This window comes from Alligator mississippiensis, chromosome 13 (genome assembly GCF_030867095.1).
Source record: "Alligator mississippiensis isolate rAllMis1 chromosome 13, rAllMis1, whole genome shotgun sequence".
Lineage (NCBI taxonomy): Eukaryota > Metazoa > Chordata > Crocodylia > Alligatoridae > Alligator > Alligator mississippiensis.
In genome coordinates, this window is record NC_081836.1 from 29,672,927 (window position 1) to 29,696,385 (window position 23,459).

Below are 23,459 nucleotides of genomic sequence, written 5' to 3' on the forward strand. Positions count from 1 at the left end.
GGAGGGACTCCAGTCAGGTCTCCAAATGATAGTTCCAGTTTAGATTTTCCTTGGGTAGTTATACTAAGTTGACCTCTCCTGAATGTCTCTCCCTTTGAAAGTGAGTAGGTAATGTTAAAGGCCATATCTTAGCTTTAGCTTCTCTTCAAGGATCTGGCTCTGAGGAGGCTTTTACAAGGTATCCAGCTGTCTGATCAGAAAGGAAGGTCCCAGTTAAACAGGATAACTGAGCAAATGTAGGGGATTGTGTATGAGATCCTTAAAGGGGAAATGGCTGGTAACTATTGTGTGACCATAGAGGGGCCATGTTAGAAGTAATTTTCCTCTGACACTGAACAAGGAGTAAGGAAAGCTGTACTACCCCTGAAGTTCCTTTGTATAAATCTCTGCCTAGAAACTTCCTAAGCTCACCCTACCTTTTTGGCTTCTTGCTACAGATTCAAAGAAACAAAGAGTACATTTACCTGTGTGTATGGCTAAGTGCAATATATATACCTACAGATAATGTGTGTACGTGCAGAATGATATAATTTACTGTCTATGTTATGTACCTGTACAAATAAAGGAATTTCTGTGGTGGCTGCATGGACCACTTGGGAAACATCCTGTTTGTGTTTCAGACTGACTGACTGCTTGTGGAGCATTATGCACCACACAGGAAGTGAGAATAAATATTGCACTGATGTGAAGGAAGAAATGGAATTTAGGCAGGATAGTATATAATTGGCCATGTCAGCTTGGCACTCTATTTTGGTGGAATGGACCAGTGGAACTTAAACAACCATGTGTCCTAGGACCTGTCATTTGCCTCCTATCATTTACCCTTCCAGCAGCACAGTGCATGGTGCTGGAGCATTATGGCTGACTTGGAGGGAAAAGCACTATTTTACCTGTGCTGTCCAGTCTTGTGATTCTGTTGCAGTTGTGGTGCTGTTTGGTGATGTCCATGAAGCTGTCCAGGTTCAGGAGTCATATGATGGATTGAGCATGTCAGCTCCATTTAAAAAAAAAAAAAAAAAAAAAAAAAAAGCTTCTAAAGCCTGTGCTTATAGAGAAAAGCTAGAAAACATGACCCTAAAGGCTTAAAAAAAACCAGCTGGGAATTAAAAAACCCAAAGGTTTATTTATTAATATTAAATCTTACACTGTTTAAACCAGTCTCCTACTTTCTGGATGCTGTGGGTTGGCAGAATCATGAAACCCTGTGTTGTGGGTTTCCTTTTGAGGCCTCAGGCCAGTGAGTAGAGGTGCTAATGGCTGTTGTCCACTTTATTATTCACTTCTTGTCTTATGGCTGTAGTCCCTCTGTGCTAAGCAATGTACAGACATAATGAGGAAGAGTCTGTGCCCCAGAACACTTGCAGTCTAAATAGACTAATGAGTCATGGGATGGCCGGGAGGGAGTATTTTATCTCCATTTTAGAGGTGGGGATGCTGAAGCATGCAGAGGTCTATGTGGCCACCATGTTCCTTTCATGAGCTCTTCTGTGGTGCAGTCCCCATCTGCTCTCTTCTGCTCCACACATGCCAGTTCCTGGAAATTAAGCTACCTTTGAGGGGCTCAGAGCACCTGTTCAGTACTGCTCTAGGCTCTCTGCCTCAGGCCTGCTTCCTGGCATATGTTCAGAGGTGTTCTGAGATGTCTCAAGTGTCATTTTGAGAATGCTGCATGGTGGGGCTCCCAGACACAGCCCTGCTGCTGCGTAGATGTGCTCAAAGTGACCAAGCCAAAGCAAAACAGGAAGCTTGTAGCAGAGCTGGGAGTTGGACATTATCCCCAGGGTCTTGGCTCAGTACCTTAACCACAGCCTGTCCTCACTGCAGAACAGCTCCAATGTTTGGAATGTCTGGCAGTGTCCTTGGGAATTTAATAGCAGGATGGAGATGTGTCTAGTGGGGTGTGGGGGAAGCATGCACTTCCTTGCCCGTCTTACCAGGGGCTCTACTCAGCCATCCTTGCACTCCAGATTAAACGGATACAGCCCCTGTTGACTTCAGAGGGATTGGCCTGGTTTCCAGCCCTGTCCAATTTGACATGATTCAGTTTACTGTTATCTAATCACCTGCCACCTGTGTTCAGTTTCAGTGGTAGAATCCTTGTCTGCCATGTGTGAGACCCAGGTTTGATTTCTGGACATGCATATAACTGCAGCCACTGAGGCACTGAATGTTGGGACTCAGTCTGGCCTTCAGATACTGTCTCAATGGCGTAAAGGGGGATGGAAAGTCAGAGCAGCCTCCACTCCTCCATGCTTCTGCCTAGGCATACATGTCAAAGGTACTGGTGCCCTCTCATGCATACACCATAATCCAGAAGGATTGACAGCTGCCTACTGCTATCATTACCATGGAGCAGGCATGTGTCACTGCTGATTTGCCCAGAGATTTTAAAGGAATCTTCTTTTTAAAGAATAGCAGTGAGGGGTTTAAAATGGTTTAAATGCAGTAGTTTACATTAGTTCCAAGAACTGCAAAATTGCCACAGGTGAAGTTGTTTCTTCTTTTGACTTGCTTGATTTTCATCCTTAATCTTTTATTGTTCTTTGTGGTTTTGTATGCTGGCTTCTGTTATGGTCAAAGTTAAGACAACCCATGTAGATGTTGAGCTGTTGGTTGTTGGGGCTGTGTTGTACTGATGTGTTATCTCTGCCCTCTACTGGACAGAGTCAGACTGACCAAATCATGTGTGTCAGCCTCCCTACCGCTCACAGGGCAGAGAAATCCTTTGGCTCAAGTGTCAAGTGCTTATGCTGTCAGCCCTGAGTTCCTGTCCCTTCAGCTGCTATGAAGTGCCATCTGTGAGAGAGCTGGCTAGAGATGTGTCCCAGCGTGTGGGTGGGACAGGAGTGTGTGGGTTTGTTTTCTTTCCTTTGCGTCTGTAATTGGGTGATTTCTTTAAAAGAATGAAGTGGAAGAGAAGCTGGCCTCAGAGCTCTATGGGTGGCTGGAGGCATTTGCTCATTCAGAGTCTGACTGTAAATGGGAAGAAAATCACCAGAGAGAGGGCCCATCAGGAGCAGAGTGCAGCAGCCTGGCTCTTCCACAATATCTGTTACACCTCTGTGATGGAAACCAGCTGCTGAGATTAGCCACAGTGTAACTCCCATCCCAGGGGGGGGCCCTCACTAGGGCCATAGGCAGCACAGCCTGTTTCCCTCCATCCCCTTCCCCTCCCACACACAGCATAGCAAGAAGTGATGCGGAGAGCTCCAGTAAGAGAATGCAGGGATGTTATAGTATTGTCAGTGCTTTGCTGGGGTTACCACTTGTCTCATAGGACACGGGGTTTCTCCTAAAGCCCCTGTTCCAGGAGTCCTGGGAATGGGTGAAAATTGTTGCTTTTGGTTTTCAAGCTGGGATTTTAGTGCTTCTGTTCACAGAGGACAGCTTAAAATGGTTCAGGGAATTCATGGGACCCTGCTGTTTGCTTTATTAATCTTACAATTTTCAAACCTTCGAAAGCTCTTGAAGCACCTGACTCCCCATGTTTGAGGCTGACAGTCTTGAATGCAGCCTTGTCCTATGGATTGCTGCTACTGGGAGGTTTTGAGGATGACCCAGGGAAGAAGGTGTTCAAGTCTGCTTTGGTGTCAGACTGCTATCAGCAGCGTGGAGACTGGGCATTCAGGGAGCCAGACATGGGGCAGCAGGACCATGTGACCATGCTAAGGCTGGGTCTAGGGGGAGCACAGGCTCACAGAAGCTGGGGTGTGGGGCCGTGTGGAGGCTGGGTGCCCAAGAGTGTTAGTGCTTTACTCTTGGGAGCTGCTCTTGCAAAATTTCAGCTCCAAGCAGCTTCATACCCTTACCCTGCCTGCTGACCCCAGACCCTGACAATGTGCTGTCACCACCCAAGCACTGTGGTGGTGTGTTCCGATAGAAAATACCTCTGCAGGTGGTGGCCTCTAGAAGGGCTAAAGCTGCCTCTCTGGGATGGGCAGGTTGAATAAAATGTGCCTGGTACTGAGCTTGATTCACCCCAGTGCTTAACTGTGGACAGATTCTCGTGCTGTCTTAGTCTTGTTTAGCTTCACTGGTCTGCATGGGGTGGCAGTTAGCATAGGACTGGGGTTTTTTTCCCCCTTACAAATCACAGCACAATCCTGATCCAACAGGATGTTGCTTTGCTGGAACTGGGCACATTAAAGGCTTGATTCAAAGCCCCTGGATTCCATTAAAGGATTCCCCCTGACTTAGAGGACTGAGGAACAGGTTCCAGTTTGAACTCCCTTCCCCCTTCTCTGCCACTGTAGCCCTTAAATATCCATCCATCCCCTAACTCCCTTACTCCATCCCTCCTCTCCTGGGCTGTTGTGTAAGTAGAAGAGGCCATGACAACAGGGTGCTCTTTGCTTTTGGCAGGAAGGGATTTCCTCAGAAATACCATTCTGTGGATAAATGAGGACTTGAATCCCTGAGATGGAGAAGTCAACACTGCTCCACTGAAGGCAGTGGAGCTTTGCTGCTTTATGCCAGTGAAGAGTCTGGCTCCAGGGAGGGAGCTGTTGGGCTGGGAGAAATTCTTGGTTTCCTGGCAGATTTCTCTAAAGCCAAATAACTTGTGTGGGGTGGATGTGGCTGGGGTTACAGAAATTGGAGCTGCCCCATATTAACATTCCTCCATTTCTTTTAAATGTATTTATTTATTATTAAAAAAAAGTCTTGTGTCTGCAGGAAACCTCACCCTACAGAGAGGGAGCTTGGCTTAAAGACTTCTTCCTCACTGTGGTACTGTTCTTCTTGGGGTAAGAGTTGTACTGGATAGCTGGATTTTCTCTCTCATTAGTACCAGATTCAGAACAAGCTGGCTTCTCATTTCACTTTCTACTCCTGTGGAATGTGTTTTCAGGCTTATTGTGATCAAGACTTCCCCCCAGTTAGTGGGGGCAGGGCAGTGCTCAGAGGGGATTCAAACATGGCCATCTTCTGTGTTAGCAGAGCAGTGATTTCCACCAGCTGGGTAAGTGAACCCATACTTTGCAGACTTTTTGAGGAGGCAACGGGTGCATTTCAGGCCATTTTCCACTATGTTTATTTGTGAAGATGGATTGTCTGCACTGGTTGGGCTCAAAAAAAAGTATGTGAGCAGCATGTGGAACCAGATGTAAGGCTAACCATTGTCAATTCAACTTGACAGTCATGTCTTGTTTCCATTGATTTGACAACAGTCATTTCATTAACCAGACTTAATGAAAGAGTAGTTAAGAGTTTTACTTTTTAAGCTTAGAAGTGTATTTTCATTTACATCTCCTGCTTAGCATATTCAGTTAAAACTGTGAAGATTAGAATGCAAGTGATTTGCTGGAAATGTTGAGACCTTACAGTCGTTTACCACTGATTTAAAGGATGAAAGTGGCATTGGTGGTGGTCTCAGGACAGCGCCATTACCAGCACTACCTTCATTGACTAGTTGTGAGCTTCATTGGAAGTTTCCCCCTGGGGATGAGCATGTACCACAGATGGGTACTGGCCTGCAATTGGAGTTCCAGATGGCTGTGCTGCTGGTATTCCTGCTGGAAGGACTCTTCCCTCTTGTGTCTGTGCAGGATGGCAATGGACCTGTGCTGAGAGAAAGGAGTCAGCACCCTGCTGAGCATGCACCCACCTTAGGATTTAGTTCCAAACAGCCTGTTTTCATTTATTTCCTCTCCTTAAACTGGGAGAAATTTTTGAGCCATGAGAGACAAATACAAGAGTCCTTGGTGGGGCAGGCTGCTGGATGCTCTGTTGCTAACAATTTGCCCTGACTTTTCTCTGCTCTCCAGACCATCTGCCATCATGTAGAGTCAGAGGCACCTGTGCACTGGGGCAGATTAAAGCAAGATCTGTGGGGTGGGGCTTTTGCACTCAGAGAGCACCCAGTTGGAGAAGTCAGAATCCAGGCAGCAGGTGCCAGCTCAGGCCACAGCTGACTGCTGCCAGCTGGCTGCTGACTAGTGTGGACTGAGCTGATTGACTTGGGAGGAGGATCAAGTGCTTGGGAGCAGGAGTGAGATTAATTCACCTTGGGGGATGGGTGGGAGCTGGGCTACAGATGGAAGAGTCTGTCTTGGACAGGGGAGGGTAGAAGTGGTGGTTCTCCACTTACTCCTAGTTCATCTCCGTACATCTCCACTCCACCCTTCCTCCTGCAGCCCTTGGATTTCCAACCACCCATTGCTCAGGAGGGTTTTGACATGGTGCTTTGGTTTGGCCTGTACTGGAATTAGGACTTGTCTCCAACATTTAGGTCTGGATCTTTGTTCACACTGACCTTCTGCTCCCCTTCCAGGTTCTTGTGTTTGGACCAAAAGGCCTAAGACCCATCCCTGGGGCTGGCCCTTGCAAGGCCGAAAGGTCTCTTTGACCTTTCCTGGAAACATACTGGGGTAGCTGGAAATCTTAATAGCTCCTTGTGTAGGTACAGGCCATAGCCCTTGTCTGGCTGCCTGGGAGGGCACAGGCCTGGTGGGTGGTAGAGAAGATGTAGTCAAAAAGCATCCTAGCTTGTCCTTCTGTAGGAGGGACATAGCCAGTGGGCATGAGATGGGGAAATGCCACAAGCCCTGAAACCCATCAGCCCTGAGCCTACAGAGCAGGGCTCTGTTGGTGCAGTAATCTTGCAGGATTGTGATCCTGGATAGAAGCCTTATTTTTTTTGTTTGTCTTGTAGAGCTCCCAGTGCATTTTGGGAAAATAGTGACTCAAGGGTGAGTCTTAATTATGCCATCTCTCGAGGCCACAGCTGTCTTGCTTTCTGTTCAGGAGCTAGTCACCTATTGCAAAGAATTGTCCCAAGAGAAGCAGTGTGGGCTAGTGGATGGAGCACCAGATTGACTCAAGAGCTGCTTCTCCTGGTTCTGCTGGTTGACCTTTAGCAATTCACTTCTCCATTCTGTGCCTCAGTTTTCCTTTTTTATGAGCTAGGAATAATGATACCGACCTGCTCTGTGAGGTGTTTTGAGCTCTACCACTGAAAAGTGCTGTATGCTTTCAATTAACACTGCTGGTCAAGGTTGTAGCTATTAGCTTTGGTGGTATTGGCCCTGTGCTGTGGGTCCTGCATTCAAATCCATTTAAAGTAATAACGATCATTGTTACTCCCTGCCCTGAGTATCTCAAAGCATGTAACTGAATGACTTGTCTGTAAAGGGGGGGAGGGGAAAGAACATTACTGGCTTGGAAACCGGGTTGCAACAAAGGGGAATGATTTATTTAGGGTTCCTGACAGAACCCCGGAAAGACCCCAAATGTCTCTTTTCCTGCTACTAACATCTTGGCCAGTCCCACTCCCCATAACATTCTCTGCAACTTTTCTTTTTAGAGTCTCTCTTTAATTGAAGCTGTTCCCCAATCCAAGGAAAGGCCTGAAATGGATATGTCGAGCTGGTGTTGGACTCTATCTGGCCATCACCTTATCAGGCCAGAGAGATATCCTCAGCTTTAAGTTTCTTCGTGTTGGTTGGTTTAGCATTATGACATAAAACCCTGTTGGTATTTTATCATTGAGGATCCCCCCTCCATTTTAAAGGGATCTTTCTAACTATAACAGCATCTGTGCAGTTCAGCGGACTGTAAATCCAGTCTTCTAACGGATCAGCTTCAACACTGGGGTCTCCTGTATGGTGAGGGCCACTGGGCACAAATTGGACTCAATCTTTTCTTCCTTGGATTTAGATTTGGTCACGTTGTTGCTTTTGATGTGTGTGTGTGTGTGTGTGTGTGTGTGTGTGTGTGTGTGTGTGTGTACAATGGGGCTGGCTTTGACCTATTTCTTCTCCTTGTGAAGAGGAAAGAAAAGGGAATTTTGCCTGCGTCTTTCCCTGCACAGATCTGTGTGTGTGTGTGTGTGCATGCATACGTGCGTGCCTGTGTGTCTTTCTTTCTCTCCACTGGATTTGAAAATCACACCACCTGTTGTGGCTGTCCACGCAGTGTTACATTCAGAACGGAGCTTAGAATTTCCTCTTAATGAAAACAGGCTTGAGAATGAGGCTGAGACTGTGGGAAAATTCCAGCGTATGGGAAGACAGTGGGGAGCCGGACGGGGTGGTGGGGAAGGAGGTTGTATGTGCAGTGGGGGAGGGAGAGTGGAATCTAGTCTTCTCATTTAGGAGACAAAGTGCCCACCCACAATTAAAAAAACCAACAAAAAACAAAACAAAACAGGAAAGCTGGAACAACAATGAGTTAATTAGAGGAGAAGGCACCCAGGCTGCATCTCCCTGCTTTTTGTGGACAGTTGCCGACACCTCATTTCTCTGGTTTATTACGTTTGGCTTCCCTCTTCTCTCTTTGTACCCATATTTACAGACCCTCCCTGTAGCATTCCTGTCGCAGTTCCTCATAGCAGAGGCTGAAAAGGGCTGTGAACCCCAGTCCCCACCACCCTCAGGCCGGTCAGCACACACAGACATTGTTCTCCTTAGGAGGAATGTAGCTGCAATCGTACCATCTTGCAGCCTTCCCTGACTCCTGCTGTGATTAATGGAGCTGTGAGTAGTCCCTCCGCCTCTGCTTTTATGCTTTTATCAAGTGTGCAGGGGGCACCTGGACCCTGACATTGTTGAAAGCTCTCTTATATCTCACTCCCTTCCCCACAGTCACTGGGAGAAGCTAGTTGCCCTAGAGTGCCTGATGACCCTTCATCTACCTTAGTTGCTGTCCTTTAATCTCTAAACTTGGGCTTCTCTAGTTGTCCCAGGGGGTGGTGGGAAGAGCAAGTGGATTCTCACAGTCTGTCAAAGCTTTCTAGAACACACTAGTGACTGTCAGAGCCTGGTTTGGCAGTCAGTTTGGATGGGTTCTGTTGGTAAATTTACCTGCTTGGCAGCTGTTCAGGAAATGGGAGCAACAGGATTTCTCTGGGTATTTGTAGTCATGGAGGAAACAGTCTAGGATATGAACAATTCCAAAGACAGCTAAAAATTAGCCCCTGAGACAGCTGAGCAGAGGGGAAGGGATGGCAGGGGAGATTGTGGCTATGTTGACTCCCATACTCTTTCTGCACATGCAGGCTCATCTGCACCTGTTAGAGGAAGAGGATATCTGATTCAAGCTCCACTGAGTAGCTCCGAGAGGAGAGTTTTGCCCTTACTCTGTGCAACAGGGTGTATTGCCATAGGTGTAAAGGACGGGGAAGGACATCAAGGGTTCTGTAGTCCAACCCGCTGTGGGATTTATTTTTTTTTTAAATATATAATTTGTATCTGAGGCTAAATTAGCCAAAACTAATTCCAAATCCAAGAGTCCATAACCATAAATGGCCCCACTACCAGCAAACATCGTCCACCCACACCTGGGACTTCAGATGTTTCCAAAGCCTTTGTTGGGCATCCTACTTCCAGGCCCAAGCCTGGAGGCTTGGGGTTCAGATGCCCCCAAGTTTTGCTTGCTTTCAGCCATAAGGCCCTCGGAGCAAGCAAGGGAGGAGACTCCTGTTTCCATAAACTGGGCTTAAAGCCGCTGTACCTCAACGGGTACTGAACCACTATTAAACAGTCTTGGACAGATGGCTCCACTGAAGGAGATGTCACATCTTCCCTAGGCAGCTTCCCTATCTGTCCAGCTAGGAGAATTCAGGTAGGGCAGTTTTCAGGGCAGCCCAGAGAGTTCTACCTGTGTCATTGCCATTAACATCAATGAGACTCATAGGGCTAAGATCCCTGCCTCTTCTCCCAATTCCCAGGAATTGGTATGGGTATCAGGTGCATGGTTTTGGTCATCTCTGTGAGCCTGGACTACTCAGTCTGCTTTTGTGACTCTCGTAGCCCACAGCTCTGTCAACACCACACAAAAAGCATCCATGTCAAACCACTGTGGAGTATTGGGGCCTGGTAGTGTCTCATGTCCTCATACAACAGCTCTTCCAGGTGTCTGACAGATGGCTTTCACCTGACTGGTTGCACTGCTTGGGGATGAGACCTTCAGTTCATATCCCACTGTCAGTACAAGATGCAGCCTTCTTCCTAGGGGACCAAAAGTTTTGGATTGGACCACAAAAGGATTGTGGGTTAGGCTACATGGGGGGCAAGGAGAAAGGGATTTGGTGGTAGGGGTCTGCTACAGACCCCCACATCAAGGGGAAGAAATAGATGCGGGGCTCCTGAGGCAACTCTCGGAGACCATAAAAGCTAAAGAGGCAGTAGTCATGGGGGACCTAAACTACCTGGACATCTGCTGGGAGACGCAGACAGCAAAGTCCCACCGCTCACGCAGGTTTCTAACCTGTGTACAGGACCTCCACCTGACACAGGAGGTACATGGTCCCACTAGGGGGAATGCCATACTGGATCTGGTATTGGCAACACGGGATGACATGGTAGGGGACCTCCAGATCGGTAGCCATTTGGGGGACAGTGATCACCTAATAATAGAATTCAACATAAGACGTTGAGTGGGTAAGGTAACTAGTAGGGTGAAAGTGCTAGACTTTAGGAAAGCTGATCTCAATGAACTCAGGCGATTAGTCAAGGACGCACTGCAGAGTAGGAGTTTTGAAGGGATGGGAGCCCAAGAAGGGTGGCTGTGCCTTAAGGAAACGATCCTTCGGGCACAAAGCGAGACAATCCCTGAGCGAGGCAAAAGAGGGAAAGGGGCCAGGAGGCTTCCATGGCTGACCAGAGAAATCCAGGGTAGCCTAAGGGCCAAAAGGGGGGAGCACATAAAAAGTGGAAACAGGGTGAGATCACTAAAGATGAATATACCTCCTATGCTCGTGCTTATAGGGAGGCAGTTAGGCGGGCCAAAGCTACCATGGAGCTGAGGATGGCAACCCAAGTAAAAGACAATAAGAAATTGTTTTTTAGATATATAGGGAGTAAAAGGAAGGCCCAGGGAGGAATAGGACCCCTGCTAAATGGGCAGAAACAATTGGTGACGGACAGGGGGGACAAGGCTGAACTCAACGAGTTCTTTGCCTCAGTGTTCCTAAGCGAGGGGCACGACAAGTCTCTCACTGGGGTTGTAGAGAGGCAGCAGCAAGGCGCCAGACTTCCATGCGTAGATCCTGAGATGGTGCAGAGTCACTTGGAAGAACTGGATGCCTTTAAGTCGGCAGGCCCGGATGAGCTCCATCCGAGGGTGCTGAAGGCACTGGCCGACATCATTGCAGAGCCGCTGGCGGGAATATTCGAACGCTCGTGGCGCACGGGCCAAGTCCCAGAGGACTGGAAAAGGGCTAACGTGGTCCCCATTTTCAAAAAGGGGAGGAAGGAGGATCCGGGCAACTATAGGCCAGTCAGTCTCACCTCCATCCTTGGTAAAGTCTTTGAAAAAATTATCAAGGCTCACATTTGTGAGAGCCCAGCAAGGCAAATTATGCTGAGGGGAAACCAGCACGGGTTTGTGGTGGGCAGATCGTGCCTGACCAATCTAGTCTCTTTCTATGACCAGGTTACGAAACACCTGGACACAGGAGGAGGGGTGGATGTCATATACTTAGACTTCAGGAAGGCCTTCGATACGGTATCCCACCCCATACTGGTGAACAAGTTAAGAGGCTGTGATGTGGAAGACTACACAGTCCGGTGGGTGGCGAATTGGCTAGAGGGTTGCACCCAGAGAGTCGTGGTGGATGGGTCGGTCTCGACCTGGAAGGGTGTGGGCAGTGGGGTCCCGCAGGGCTCGGTCCTTGGACCGATACTCTTTAATGTCTTCATCAGTGACTTGGACGAGGGAGTGAAATGTACTCTGTCCAAGTTTGCAGGTGACACAAAGCTATGGGGAGATGTGGACACGCCGGAGGGCAGGGAACAGCTGCAGGCAGACCTGGATAGGTTGGACAAGTGGGCAGAAAACAACAGGATGCAGTTCAACAAGGAGAAATGCAAAGTGCTGCACCTAGGGAGGAAAAATGTCCAGCACACCCACAGCCTAGGGAATGACCTGCTGGGTGGCACAGAGGTGGAAAGGGATCTTGGAGTCCTAGTGGACTCCAAGGTGAACATGAGTCGGCAGTGTGACGAAGCCATCAAAAAAGCCAGCGGCACTTTATCGTGCATCAGCAGATGCATGACGAATAGGTCCAAGGAGGTGATACTTCCCCTCTATAGGGCGCTGGTCAGACCGCAGTTGGAGTACTGTGTGCAGTTCTGGGCACCACACTTCAAGAAGGATGCGGATAACCTGGAGAGGGTCCAGAGAAGGGCAACTCGTATGGTCAAGGGCTTGCAGACCAAGCCCTACAAGGGGAGACTAGAGAAACTGGACCTTTTCAGCCTCCGCAAGAGAAGGTTGAGAGGCGACCTTGTGTCTGCCTATAAGTTCATCACGGGGGCACAGAAGGGAATTGGTGAGTATTTACTCACCAAGGCGCCCCCGGGGGTTACAAGAAACAATGGCCACAAGCTAGCAGAGAGCAGATTTAGATTGGACATTAGGAAGAACTTCTTTACAGTTCGAGTGGCCAAGGTCTGGAACGGGCTCCCAACGGAGGTGGTGCTCTCCCCTACCCTGGGGGGTCTTCAAGAGGAGGTTAGATGAGCATCTAGACCCAGCACTCATTCCTGCCTATGCAGGGGTTCGGACTCGATGATCTATTGAGGTCCCTTCCGACCCTAACATCTACGAATCTATGAAAAGTATTCAGTGTCACTGGCTCCTGTGACCCATTCCACAATTCAGTGCCTTACACAATTCATCCTTAGCACCCAACAAAATGGAAGAGATGCTTCCAGAGCCCCACTGCACACAGACAAGCCTCTAATGTACAGTTACTGCAGTGTCCCTTTCTCTAGTATAAGAATATGGAAGGTTGTGATGTTTTCAGCAACTGAACAGTTATCAAAGCGTAACCCTGGACATACCACAGATCTTGTATTGGACTTGACATTAGGTCTGTGTGTGCTTAAAACCAAGGCAACCCTGGGAGCTGAACTGAAAAGTGTGGAAGCAGGATTTCCACCTCCCTCTGAAACACTGTGATGTTTAGTGTTCCCAGACGGCTTCTTGAGTTAGGAGCACAGTTTGCAGCCAGAGGAGAAGTTGTCAAAGCAGAGTGTGTTTTTCTTCTGATCTTTGGCTTATTTGTGGGAGCAAAATATTCTGTGTTTTCTTGGAATGAAGACATACATGCAAAACAATCAGTAACCTAAATGCAGACAATTGCACAATGAGGGTCCTAGGCTCCAGTGACCGAAGCCCTAATTTGATCAAGGGGGAGGGGTGGAGAGGAAACTAAATTTTAAACAAAGCTAATAAACCAGCTCATGTAACCTCTCCCTGGATCCCTCTCTGGGCCAGGGCTCTGCCTTGATTATTTATAAATTCTATTGCTATATTAAGAAAGGGAAATATGCAACAACTGTCAAATAGGATCATAGGTTTGGGAGCGTTCCTGAGGGTCATCCAGTTCAGCCCTTTGCACAAAAGATGGCTCTGCTGCTCCTAAACCATCCCACAGAGATGCCTATGCAGCCTCTTCTTGAAAACCCCCAAGGAAGGATATTCTACAGCTTCCCTAAGCAAGAAACTAGAGCTTGAACCCAGTAGTTATGTGAACTCAGTGGAAAGTATGTGCTGTCTTGGGCACTATGTGAATGGGTACAGCAGGGACAGATCATGTATAGATTTATCACCTGAGGAATTGCCATGGGATTTGTTATCTTTGCCATGGGGAGGGGTAGCAGAATAGTGAAGGTATGTGCCTCACTGTGTCCCTAATAGTAAGAGTCTGAGTCCTGCTCTGTCAAAGACTGCGCTGAGGTGACCAAGATATAAATGGATGCCTGATTATTCAGGGTGGGGAATCACAGGTAACTGGATGTGATGTGAACCACGTGACTGCTGCCAGCTACAGAAACTGGGGAGCCTGATGGGCTGCTAGGCTCAGAAGGGCCTTAGCTCTTTGTTTGTTCTCTTCCTGCCCAGCAGTGTAATCTGTACTTTGAGGTCTGCTGTAGGAAGACGGCCATCCATGGATGAGCAGGTAAGACCTGCAGGGAGAACTCCCTTGGCCGTTCTATCTTGGGTTTCCCTGATAGGTACTGACTAAGGGAATGTGCAGTTGTACTGCTCTGTAGTGCTCAGATGGTACAGTGGATAAAAGTCTTATTTTGCAGGTGCTCCTTTACCATAGGTGTTGGAGACCTGTGTTTCTGCAGCCCTGGGCACTGATATACATGTAGAATCTGGTTATTAAACCTGTACCAGTAGGAATCCATTTGGGATGATGTCACTTGTAGCGGAGGACAAAACACCAGTGAATATCCACTAAAAGAAAAAATGTCTATGCAACTTCCCATTGAGAGTAATTACTCTCAGTGGAAAGTTGCATAGACATTTTTTCTTTTCTAGAAAAACTACTGATAAGTGCCTCTCCCACGTTGGATGTCTCAGCTTTATATCTTCTTGATCCAATTCACTCCTGTGATAACACAGAAATAAATACCAGAAACTCTAAATATAGTGAGACATTCAGCCTTGAATCATACTCCTGCAGTAGCACCAAGGGGCACCAGCCTTGGTTAGGACCCAATGTGCCAGTCACTCTGCTAACATCTGGACCTTGGTTACCCTCAAAAAAAGAGCGCTAATTTCACTAGATTGTTTTTTAAATCCATGTATTCAAACCTTCCTATGTGGACACTGTTGAATTGCTTTGAATCAGCTGATTTAGCTTTTTCTGAATTCAGTTTGCAAGGGCTATGAGGAGCAAGGATCCTGGGTTAGAAGGGCTTACAAGGTAACCAGACAAGACAGGGGTAGGAGGGGAGATGGGCAGGGAGGTGAATTGGCTTGGCTATGAGCACACTACGAGTTAGAGGCAGGGCTGGGACTAGAGTCAAGATCTTTTGAGTCCCAGTTTAGTGCCATATCTCCTAGGCTGTGCAGATTCTGAAACAGTGGCTGTTTGCAGGCAATATTCTTACTTGGCAGGGGAAACACCATGTATACGGGTCCAAGAAGGCAGTTTTCCTTAAGTCTTCTCTGGGATAACTGTTCTTCTGGTGTGGTTTAGTACCTGCTGAGATGTTGGGGCTTGAAGCCCATTTTATGGAAATAGGAGGCTCCTCCCTAGCTTGCTCTTACGGCCATATGGCTGAGGGCAGGTAAAACTTGGGGGTATCCAAACCCCAAGCCTCCAGGCTTGGACCTGCACGTAGGATGCCCGCCAAAAGACGTTGGAAACATCTGAAGCCCCTGGTGGGCGTGGAAAATGTTTGCCGGTTGTAGGACCATGTATGGTTTTGGATGGACGTGTGGATTTGGAATGGTTTGGCTGATTTGGCTTGGAACACGAAAAATTTCTTTAAAAGAAAAAGAAAAAAAACCCCTGCTTGCCAGCAATAAGGGCCCAATCCCTGTGACCGTTGTTGGTTGTGGGCAATAAAAATCTAGATTTAAAGTACAGTAGAACTTAGCTTTATTATTAGTGTCCAGTGCATTTACCACTGAGCCCATGGAGCTGAAGAGTATAGTGGCTCTTAATGTTGCTTAGTGATTTAGGAAGTACCACGGCATACAGGATGTCAAAGAAATAGGGGTCTGGGTATCAAATGGGATAGGCCAAATGGTCTCCTTTGAGTTCTGAAATAACCAAGATGCTGTAATGCCCATTAGACAGTCTCACTCTTGCATACATCCCCAAGGAATCCCTCTGAGCATGGTGGGAATCCAGCCTAAATCCAGCCCCTCTTCTGCCTCTGGCTTACGCAGGACCTACTCGTGATACTATGTTGTTATTAATTAGTCAATATTGTAGTGGTGCCCAGAGACTCTAGTCAGGGCTCCATCAGGGGCCAGCTGTGTCAGACATGGTCCGCATTCACCCAGCCTCTTGTCTCTGAGTTTATCCCCTCTTGGCATAGTCCCTTGTTCATTCTGGGCTGGGAGTGGCAGCAATAGCTTTGCCGAGCTAAACAGTCTGAGAGCAGGCCATGTCCAAATCAGCCGGCCATGGCGACTTCTCCAATTTTATGGTCCTCGCTGGCAGGTGGAGCCAATTAGGCTGATAGCAAGCAGAAAATCAGGGAAAAATAGAAGCTGGGAAGGGGGTGGGGAAGGAGAAAGTGGGGGAGGGAAGGAGACAGAACAGCAGAAGGGAAGGTAAGAGAGAATGAAAGTGGGACATGAAAAGGAATGAGAGAAAAGTGACGGAAGAGAACAGGGGAGGCAGGGAGCAGGAGGAGCAAACCAAATTGGTGTCATTGAGCTCTGTCCTAGAGCTCAGTGCTCCCTTAGTTCTGCAGAGACAATGAATTAGCCAAAGCTGTCTGGGTGTGAGCTCACCAAAGTCAGTAGAGCTCTACCAGGGATGAGTTTGGTCTGTTACTTGATTGATTAGTTAAGCAGTTGATTAGTTCATTCTGGTTCAGATTAAAGGTTATTTACCTTTAGGCTGAATTGCGCTTGCAGCAGGCCAGAGGGAGAAAATGTTGGTGCTGGCTGGGGCTGTGAACACTGATCTCCCTTCTCCAAAATGCAGGAAGGGCAGCAGATGAGTAAGGGTGAGGAGAGGTGACTACCTGTTCCACCTCTCTGGACACTCATTGAAAGACATTCAGTCATGTCAAAGGGGGCTGGATCTGGCTTATAGTCATGGGGTGGGGTGTTTGATAAGACAGGTGAGTCTGGAAGAAGCAGGTGGCCAGTGAGAATGTTGGAGAAATTCTGTGCTAGGGAAAATCTTTTCAACCCACACCCATTGAATAAGAGCTTGCTCTCCCCCTCCCTTGCTCAGAGACTGTAAAGTAGCAGTGAATTTAAGGAATTTGTCACTATGCACTGGGAAAGCTCTCCTTTCTCCAGCTGTCAGGAGCTCTGCCGATGGAAGCTTAGAGAGAACATCCAAATAGATAGAAAGGGAGAAAAAAATGGAGACAGGTTAAAAGAAACAGCAAGGCAGGTCTGCTGGGTACCCAGCATATCCCAGGGCCTGCTTAGTTCCCACTGGAGTCTGTGAGATTTTTGCTGTTAAGTTCAGTGTAAGCAGCGTTGTGACCTGAGTGACTGAGACGAGACAGGTGAAGCCCCAACTTAGTGAGAGCAAACATAGGTGTATACCGTGGATACCACCACTGCCATCAGCTCTCCCTGCTGGCAGCTCCTCTCTTTGCCAGCCTAAATATTCTTTCTCCCACCTTATCACACTTCCCTGCATCATTTGTCCCATAGCAACCCCCCTCCACCCAAAAGATGCTTCTTACCCATCTGCTTATTTCATTCTCTGAAATACATACCCACCTCTGGAGGTTCCCTGGCAGTGATCCAGAGGTGTACTGATGCCAGAGATGGAAACCTCAGTCCTCCGGAGCATGCACTCCTAGCCATGCCCCACAATACACATAAGGTTGTATGCTCCCTACTCCTGCCCTGCTAGTAGCATGCCTCTCTTCAACTAGCAGCCACTAGCTGCATCGCTGGCTGAGGCTGCAGCAGTGGAGCTAATCAGGGGTGCTCCTTGCAGCTTCTCCTTGTTAGCCCCTTTGTGCCTGTGGTGGATTTAAAACTCCAAGTATATCCAAGGTAGCAGGGCCACGACCAGTGTTTGGATCAGAAACTCCTGCAGCCATGGAGGTGCCCAGGACCTGTGTGATGCTGCAGTCCCAGCCTCTGCTCTGGGAATGGCCTTTCTCCAGTGCTGACCTATGCTGAAGTGTCTGTCAATGAGCAAGGCATTGCTGGTTTAGCTGCCTTCTCCACCCTCAGCTATTTTTTAGCAAGCTGTCACTCAGCTGCTGTGTATTACACATACCTCTCTACACTGTCTTTGGCTAAGGGCACAAAGAGAAACACTTGTCCTTCTCCTGGCCCCTGCCAGCTGTAGCCCTGCCTCCCATTGTGCCATCATTACCTGGTTCTCAAACATGCCTCCTGCCCACCTACCTGTCATTGAAGCCTTGTTCCATTACAGCTTCCGCTATAGCTTCGCTCCTAGCCACAGGGACTGTATCCCTGAACCCCCAATTACAGACCCCAAGCCCCCTTTTCTACCTGTCACTGACCTGCTTGCATCACAGACCTTAGTTCCCTTTTGCTCCCAACCTGCTGCTATCCTGCCCTTTATTATACCCCCCACCCCAACATGCTGCTCCCCCCACTCCAGTGCGTCCTCCTATCCCCATCAGATCCCAGTTTCTGCCCCCCATGCCACCCCACCCAGATGCTATCCTGCCTGCTATCATACCTGTTGTCAGTCATTTCCATGTAGCAACAATGCGTGGTCTAGGATCGCAGAGGTCAGGCTCTGAGACTGTTCACAGGCAGGGGGATCTCAGGGACGCCTGCACTTCTCAAAGCTGGCTGTGCCCTGGCTGTGTGAGACGACCCTTAGGAAATCCCCCAGCTGCTGTTTTATTTATGATAAGTCCCTCGCTGGGGCCTGAAACCCAGCAGTGGTGTCACAATACACCTCCCTCCCCCCTAGCTGCTCCCCCCAGACCTTGTACCTCCACAATAGGAGGCAAGAGGAAATCATCTGCTCTGCCAAAGGCTTTTCTTCAGCCACTAGGCCTAGCTCCTTTCACAGCCGGGGAAGGGAGGCAGCATCAAGAGCTCAGCTCTCGTAGCCTTTGTGATTCCCTTCTTTGTAACCAAGTGATTCACAAATTCAGCCTTTTATCTCACTGAAAAGGGGAAGAAGGAAGGAAAAGGAGGGGGGAGGAAAGAAAAGGGCTACAATGGGGGGGAAATGGCGGGAAATGTCTCCTCAGAAGCGCTATTGTGCAGCTTTGCCCATGTTACAAGGGTAAACACACTAATCATGTGTGAGAAGCAGCCCCCGGGGCCTCGGCAGAGAATTCGCCAACAAGCAGCACATTCTTTGCTGGAGTTTTTTCAGGGCTTTGGGAAAATCATTGGGAGAGGGTTTTGCTGATCTGCCCAAGAGCTGTTTAGGGCCTGGGCTATTGAGTTTGCTCTGCTTTTCATTAAGTGTGTGAGGGGGTCCCTGCCTGCACGGCATTCTTGTGACTTGGGGATGCTAACAAGCATACAAGCTCTGGGACATTTCTGTAGCCTCTTGCACACCCTGCCACGGATGGTAGAGATCGTTAGTGCTCAGGGGTATTGCACTGGAGTCATGAGTGCCCTGGGGCTGTGTGGAAAGGGATTTGGATTCATTGCTTTCTCTCCCAACACTGAACCCCTTTGGTCTGTTCAGAGCTTAGGTGTATGCTTTATTTAAATAAATATGCAAAGTATTCATCAGAGGCCTGCTAGGAATTTCACAGCCCCTCAGAGCATTGTGGTGGCAGAAGAGAACTTGGTTGCTTTTGGTCCAAAAAGCACAGGCATCTGCCCTTTGAACTACAGAGAATAGTGATATTATGCTCTTAGCACCACATGGTCTGTGATACAGGCCCAGCTCCTGGGTGTTGTACTCTGATAGCAGGAGCAGCACTGTTCCTTCCACTACTGCTCCAATGCTCCACTGGGATTAGGCCCTGTCATGCGAGGTACTATACATACAAATAGGAAGTGAAAGTGCCTGCCTCTGAACAGTTACAGTAGGCAAGACAGAGGAAAGGAAAGGAAAGCAAACAGGGCAAGGGGGCATCTTGCCGCTAGCAGGATAGGGCTAGAGCTGAAACTAGAAAGCCAAACTTAGTTCCCTGCCATTGGACACAATTATCTTTCTATAGAGGCACATAATACTTACTGTGCTCAAGATACTATTTGATTAATTCCTTCTCACCACAGTGTGACTTTGCTAGACTGAAAGGACTATAGTTCCAGCAGCAAAATGAACTTCCTTAAACATATAACAATACTTTGCCTTGTAATTGTACCTTTCATTTGAGGTCCTCTGACACATTTTATAAAGGTAACTAGGCCTCACAGTGATCCCCATCACCTATGGGGTAGGGAGATATTTCCCTTTTTTACAGAAGGGGGAACTGAATGGTGATTTCCCCATGTTACACATGCTGAATAATATCCAGAATTCCTGCCTCCGGCCTCATGCTCCAACAGCCAGAAACTGTGCTTTCTCCCTACCTGTGACAGGCAGTGGTTTAATTCTACCAGGACAGAGGGGCAGAAGGGCGATGCTTGTGAGGGTACAGATCTACGGCCATTCCTGATGGCCCATGATGGAGGGTGGAAAAGGCAGACATCAAGGTGTTTGTTCCTTGAAGAACTGCGTTGAATAGAGTGGAGTGAGGCAATTCAAGGGAATTCCTTTTAATAAAGAACAGAAGAGTGTTTTCACTCTTGCCAGAGATTGTTGCTATGGTGACCAGCATGTTAAAAAGAGAGAAGCTAATCAAGAACTGAAAGCTACCAGAGGCTTGGATGAACTCTTAGGCTGTCTGCAGAGAACCTGATAGGCAGAAGCCTCAGTGTAATGCTGTTGGGTAGGCCTGCACTAATGTGTTTCTCTTGGAACTGCTCTGGCTTCCCCTAGATCATAAGTCAGTTGTTTTAAGGGTATGTAGAAAGGAAAGGTCAGAGGCAACTGTCTAGTGCCTGGACACCACTATGGGTACATCTATATCAAGAGATTTAGTTTCATGTCTGTTATTTTCATCCATTTATCTTCCTGGAATCCTAGCTCTTAAGAGAACAATGAGGGCCTGATGTACAGCACTGGATTTTTTTTGGCAGTGTTTGGCTGTCTAGTCAGACTGTGGTTGAAAAGGGAGGGTTGTTTTCATGAGACTCTGGGAGACTTTTATCAAATTACTTGGGTTGTAGCGGGTCTTATTTTGGTTTCAAATGGATCTCTATTGCTATTTAATCAATAAGCACAGGGGTTCGTTTTCTTTGGTCAAATTCTGAGATGCTGGAATTGAACTTCTCTTCTCAGCCTAGGACAGATCATTACTTGGGGCTAGACCTGGGGTTCATTTGGCAGAGAAAGGCAAGGAAGCCCAAAGATGCCCAAGGTGCTGTCCTTGACTCTGAAATCATGTAGAGAGGCATCAGCTTTTGGAGATTCTTGTTTTATAAAGAAATCCTTAACAGAAGCTAATTTAAATTGTGAGAAGCAAAGTCTGCCAGGCCTCTGTCTGGACTGGAGACAGACCAAAACCACCAGAACACCCTGAACATGGAAGGAGTTGGACTGTGAGACATATGCCCCAGCTGTAGTCTATGCCAGGAAACTGAACCATAATTGGAGCTCATTTTGGACACTGCTCCTCTCTTCCAAACCCAAGTTGAACAACACTGGCCTGCTTATATAGAGAGAGCTGTACTGGGTCAGACAACCCTTTCAGAAAGCCCCTTTTCTTATCTTGTTTATACAAAAGCAGCCCCTTCTCCACTCTGCTGCTGTTTCTCTTATTCTTTCTCTTTCCTAACAGCAAGCTGTGGTGGCAGTTGACGCATTGTTTTTCATCCTGCTGAGGAAATATTACCAGGGATGTACTTTTCAATGTGTTTTTCACTTTAACTAGGTGTGTTGAAAATCTGTGCCAAGGTGACACAGTTCCGACGGTTCTTGGTGGATCATAATTAATTCAATTTGTTTAGCCATAGCTGACCCCTACTGCTGTAGGGTGCTCCTAGCTACAGCAGTTCTAGCTTTTTTACCATGGCATCATTTAGCATCGCTGACTGTAGAGCAGGGATGGGCAGTTATTTGGGCCAGAGGGCCACTTAGGGAGTTTTGGTAGAGTTTTAGTGAGCTGTCGCAGGGTGGGTCAGCACCTCCCCACCACCCCACCTAGCATGCAAGAACTCATCAAAACTGTGGCTCTGCCGAGGGCCCAGCCTTTTGCTGTCACTGTCTTGTGATCTGAGTCTGCACTGAGACTGGCCCAGGGCCCGTACAGGCAGGACACACTCAGTGAGGTGGGTGGGATGGGGTCGTGTGTGGATGGGGAGTGGCATCCTGGAGCAGGACAGGCAGCTGGGGCTGGGCTTGGGACTGGGATCACAGGGTGGAGACAGTGTAGGGCAGAGCTGTAATCTGTCCCCTGCACACCCCTGCCTGTGGAACCAGTGCCTGTTGCAGGGATATGCAGCCAGTGGATCAGGGCTCTGAACCAGGCCCTGGCCCCGCATTGTCACCGCCCTGTGATCCCGATGCCAGCCCCAGGCCTGCCTGCCTGTCCTGTTCCCGGATACCGCTCTCTGCCCGCCCACAGCCCCGTCCCATCCCCTGGCTGATTGCACCCTGCCTGCACAGGTCCCTGACTGGTCTTCATGGAGACCCCGCCCACCCAGTGCCCCCAGTAACATGTGGGGTGGATGGGCCAGAGTGCCTGGGAAGCAGGGTTGTGACAGTGGTGGCAGCCAGAACAAGCTGCTGCTGCCAGCAAACCGAGTCTGGCCACCACGCTGCCCCAGCCCTACTGCATACCAGGGGGTGTTGGGACCAGCTGCACGTGCCATGGCACAGACTGCCCTCTGCACCTGGACTAGGTGGGAACAAGCTGCCCCGCGCGCACGCCTTCCCTACCCCCCGCCCCCCCCCCCCCCCCCCCCTTCATAGGCCAGATAAAATCCCTCGGCAGGCCAGATCTGGCCCATGGTCTGTATTTTGCCCACCCCTGCTGTAGAGGCTTTTAACTGCAGTCAGTTCCACTCTGCCAGCTGGGGGACACTGTGGGAAATGGTATAGAGCAGGGGTGTCCAACCTTTTTGAATGTGGGGCCAGATCATGAACTTTTTATTACCCAGTGGGCCGGCAGGAGCGGGCACTTGTGCGGCCTATCCAGTCTGGTTGCAGCCTGGGGGCGCAGTGGATCAAGGGGCACTGCCTGACCCCGCCGTGTCCTCCCTGCCACCTGGGCGGCCTTGAGGATGCTTCCACACCTGCGCGCCTGGGCTCAGCAGCCAGGGGGACATGCGGGGACCCTACAGGGGGGTGCGGGACATGCAGGGACACCCCCCTGCTCCCTCTCCCCTGGGGCAGCCCAAGCCCGAGTGGCAGGGCTCCCTCCCTCCCCAGGGCCCGTGACTCACCACCCCCAGCACGATGTCTGCAGGTGTGGGGGGATGCAGGGAGGCGGGAGTGGTGCCAGCTTCCCGCCCCGACAGCCACAGCAGCAGCAGCAGCAGCATCTCCCGCAGGCCCGGCTGCAGCATCCCTCCGTGCCGGCATCCACACCCCCCACACCCGCCCGCCCACTGCACTACAACCTGCTCTGGACCTGCATGGCTGGCGGGACTGGTGCAGGGTGGGGCCAGCATGCAAATGAGGGAGGGAGGGGCATGGCTAGGACGGGGTACAGTGAAATGAAGGGGGAGGGGAGGAGCCGCACCGCATCGGCAACATCAAGCTGATGTGGTGCATATGGGAACCTTGTCCCTTCCCCAGCCCTTCAGCAGCCATTAGGAAGCTGCTGAGGGGCTGGGGGAGGGACAAGAGGTGGGAAAGAAAGTAAACAGTGTTTACTTCCGTTTCCCGTCACAGCACTGCAGGCCACAGAAAATGGCTTGGCGGGGCACATGTTGGACAAGCCTGGTATAGAGAGTTTCTCAATGGGGGATTTTAAATAATTCCAGTGTTTTGTTGCAATAGGGAATGGTTTAAGAATCCTGACTATGGATGGGAGACATTGGTAGTAAGGAGAAGGAGTACTGCTGAG

The 23,459-nt window shown here is 49.0% G+C and overlaps 2 protein-coding genes across 2 annotated transcripts in view; one reads left to right on the plus strand and one right to left on the minus strand.

The window, feature by feature from the left end:
* FBXL16 (F-box and leucine rich repeat protein 16) overlaps positions 1 to 23,459 on the plus strand; it is a 204,189-nt gene that overhangs the window by 3,004 nt on the left and 177,726 nt on the right. The window lies entirely within an intron of this gene.
* METRN (meteorin, glial cell differentiation regulator) overlaps positions 107 to 23,459 on the minus strand; it is a 53,424-nt gene continuing 30,071 nt past the window's right edge. Inside the window, exon 4 of the mRNA XM_019493010.2 lies at positions 107 to 5,564. Within this exon, the coding sequence (XP_019348555.1) occupies positions 5,407 to 5,564 (158 nt within the window). The 3' untranslated portion in view covers positions 107 to 5,406. The remainder of the gene's footprint in view (positions 5,565 to 23,459) is intronic.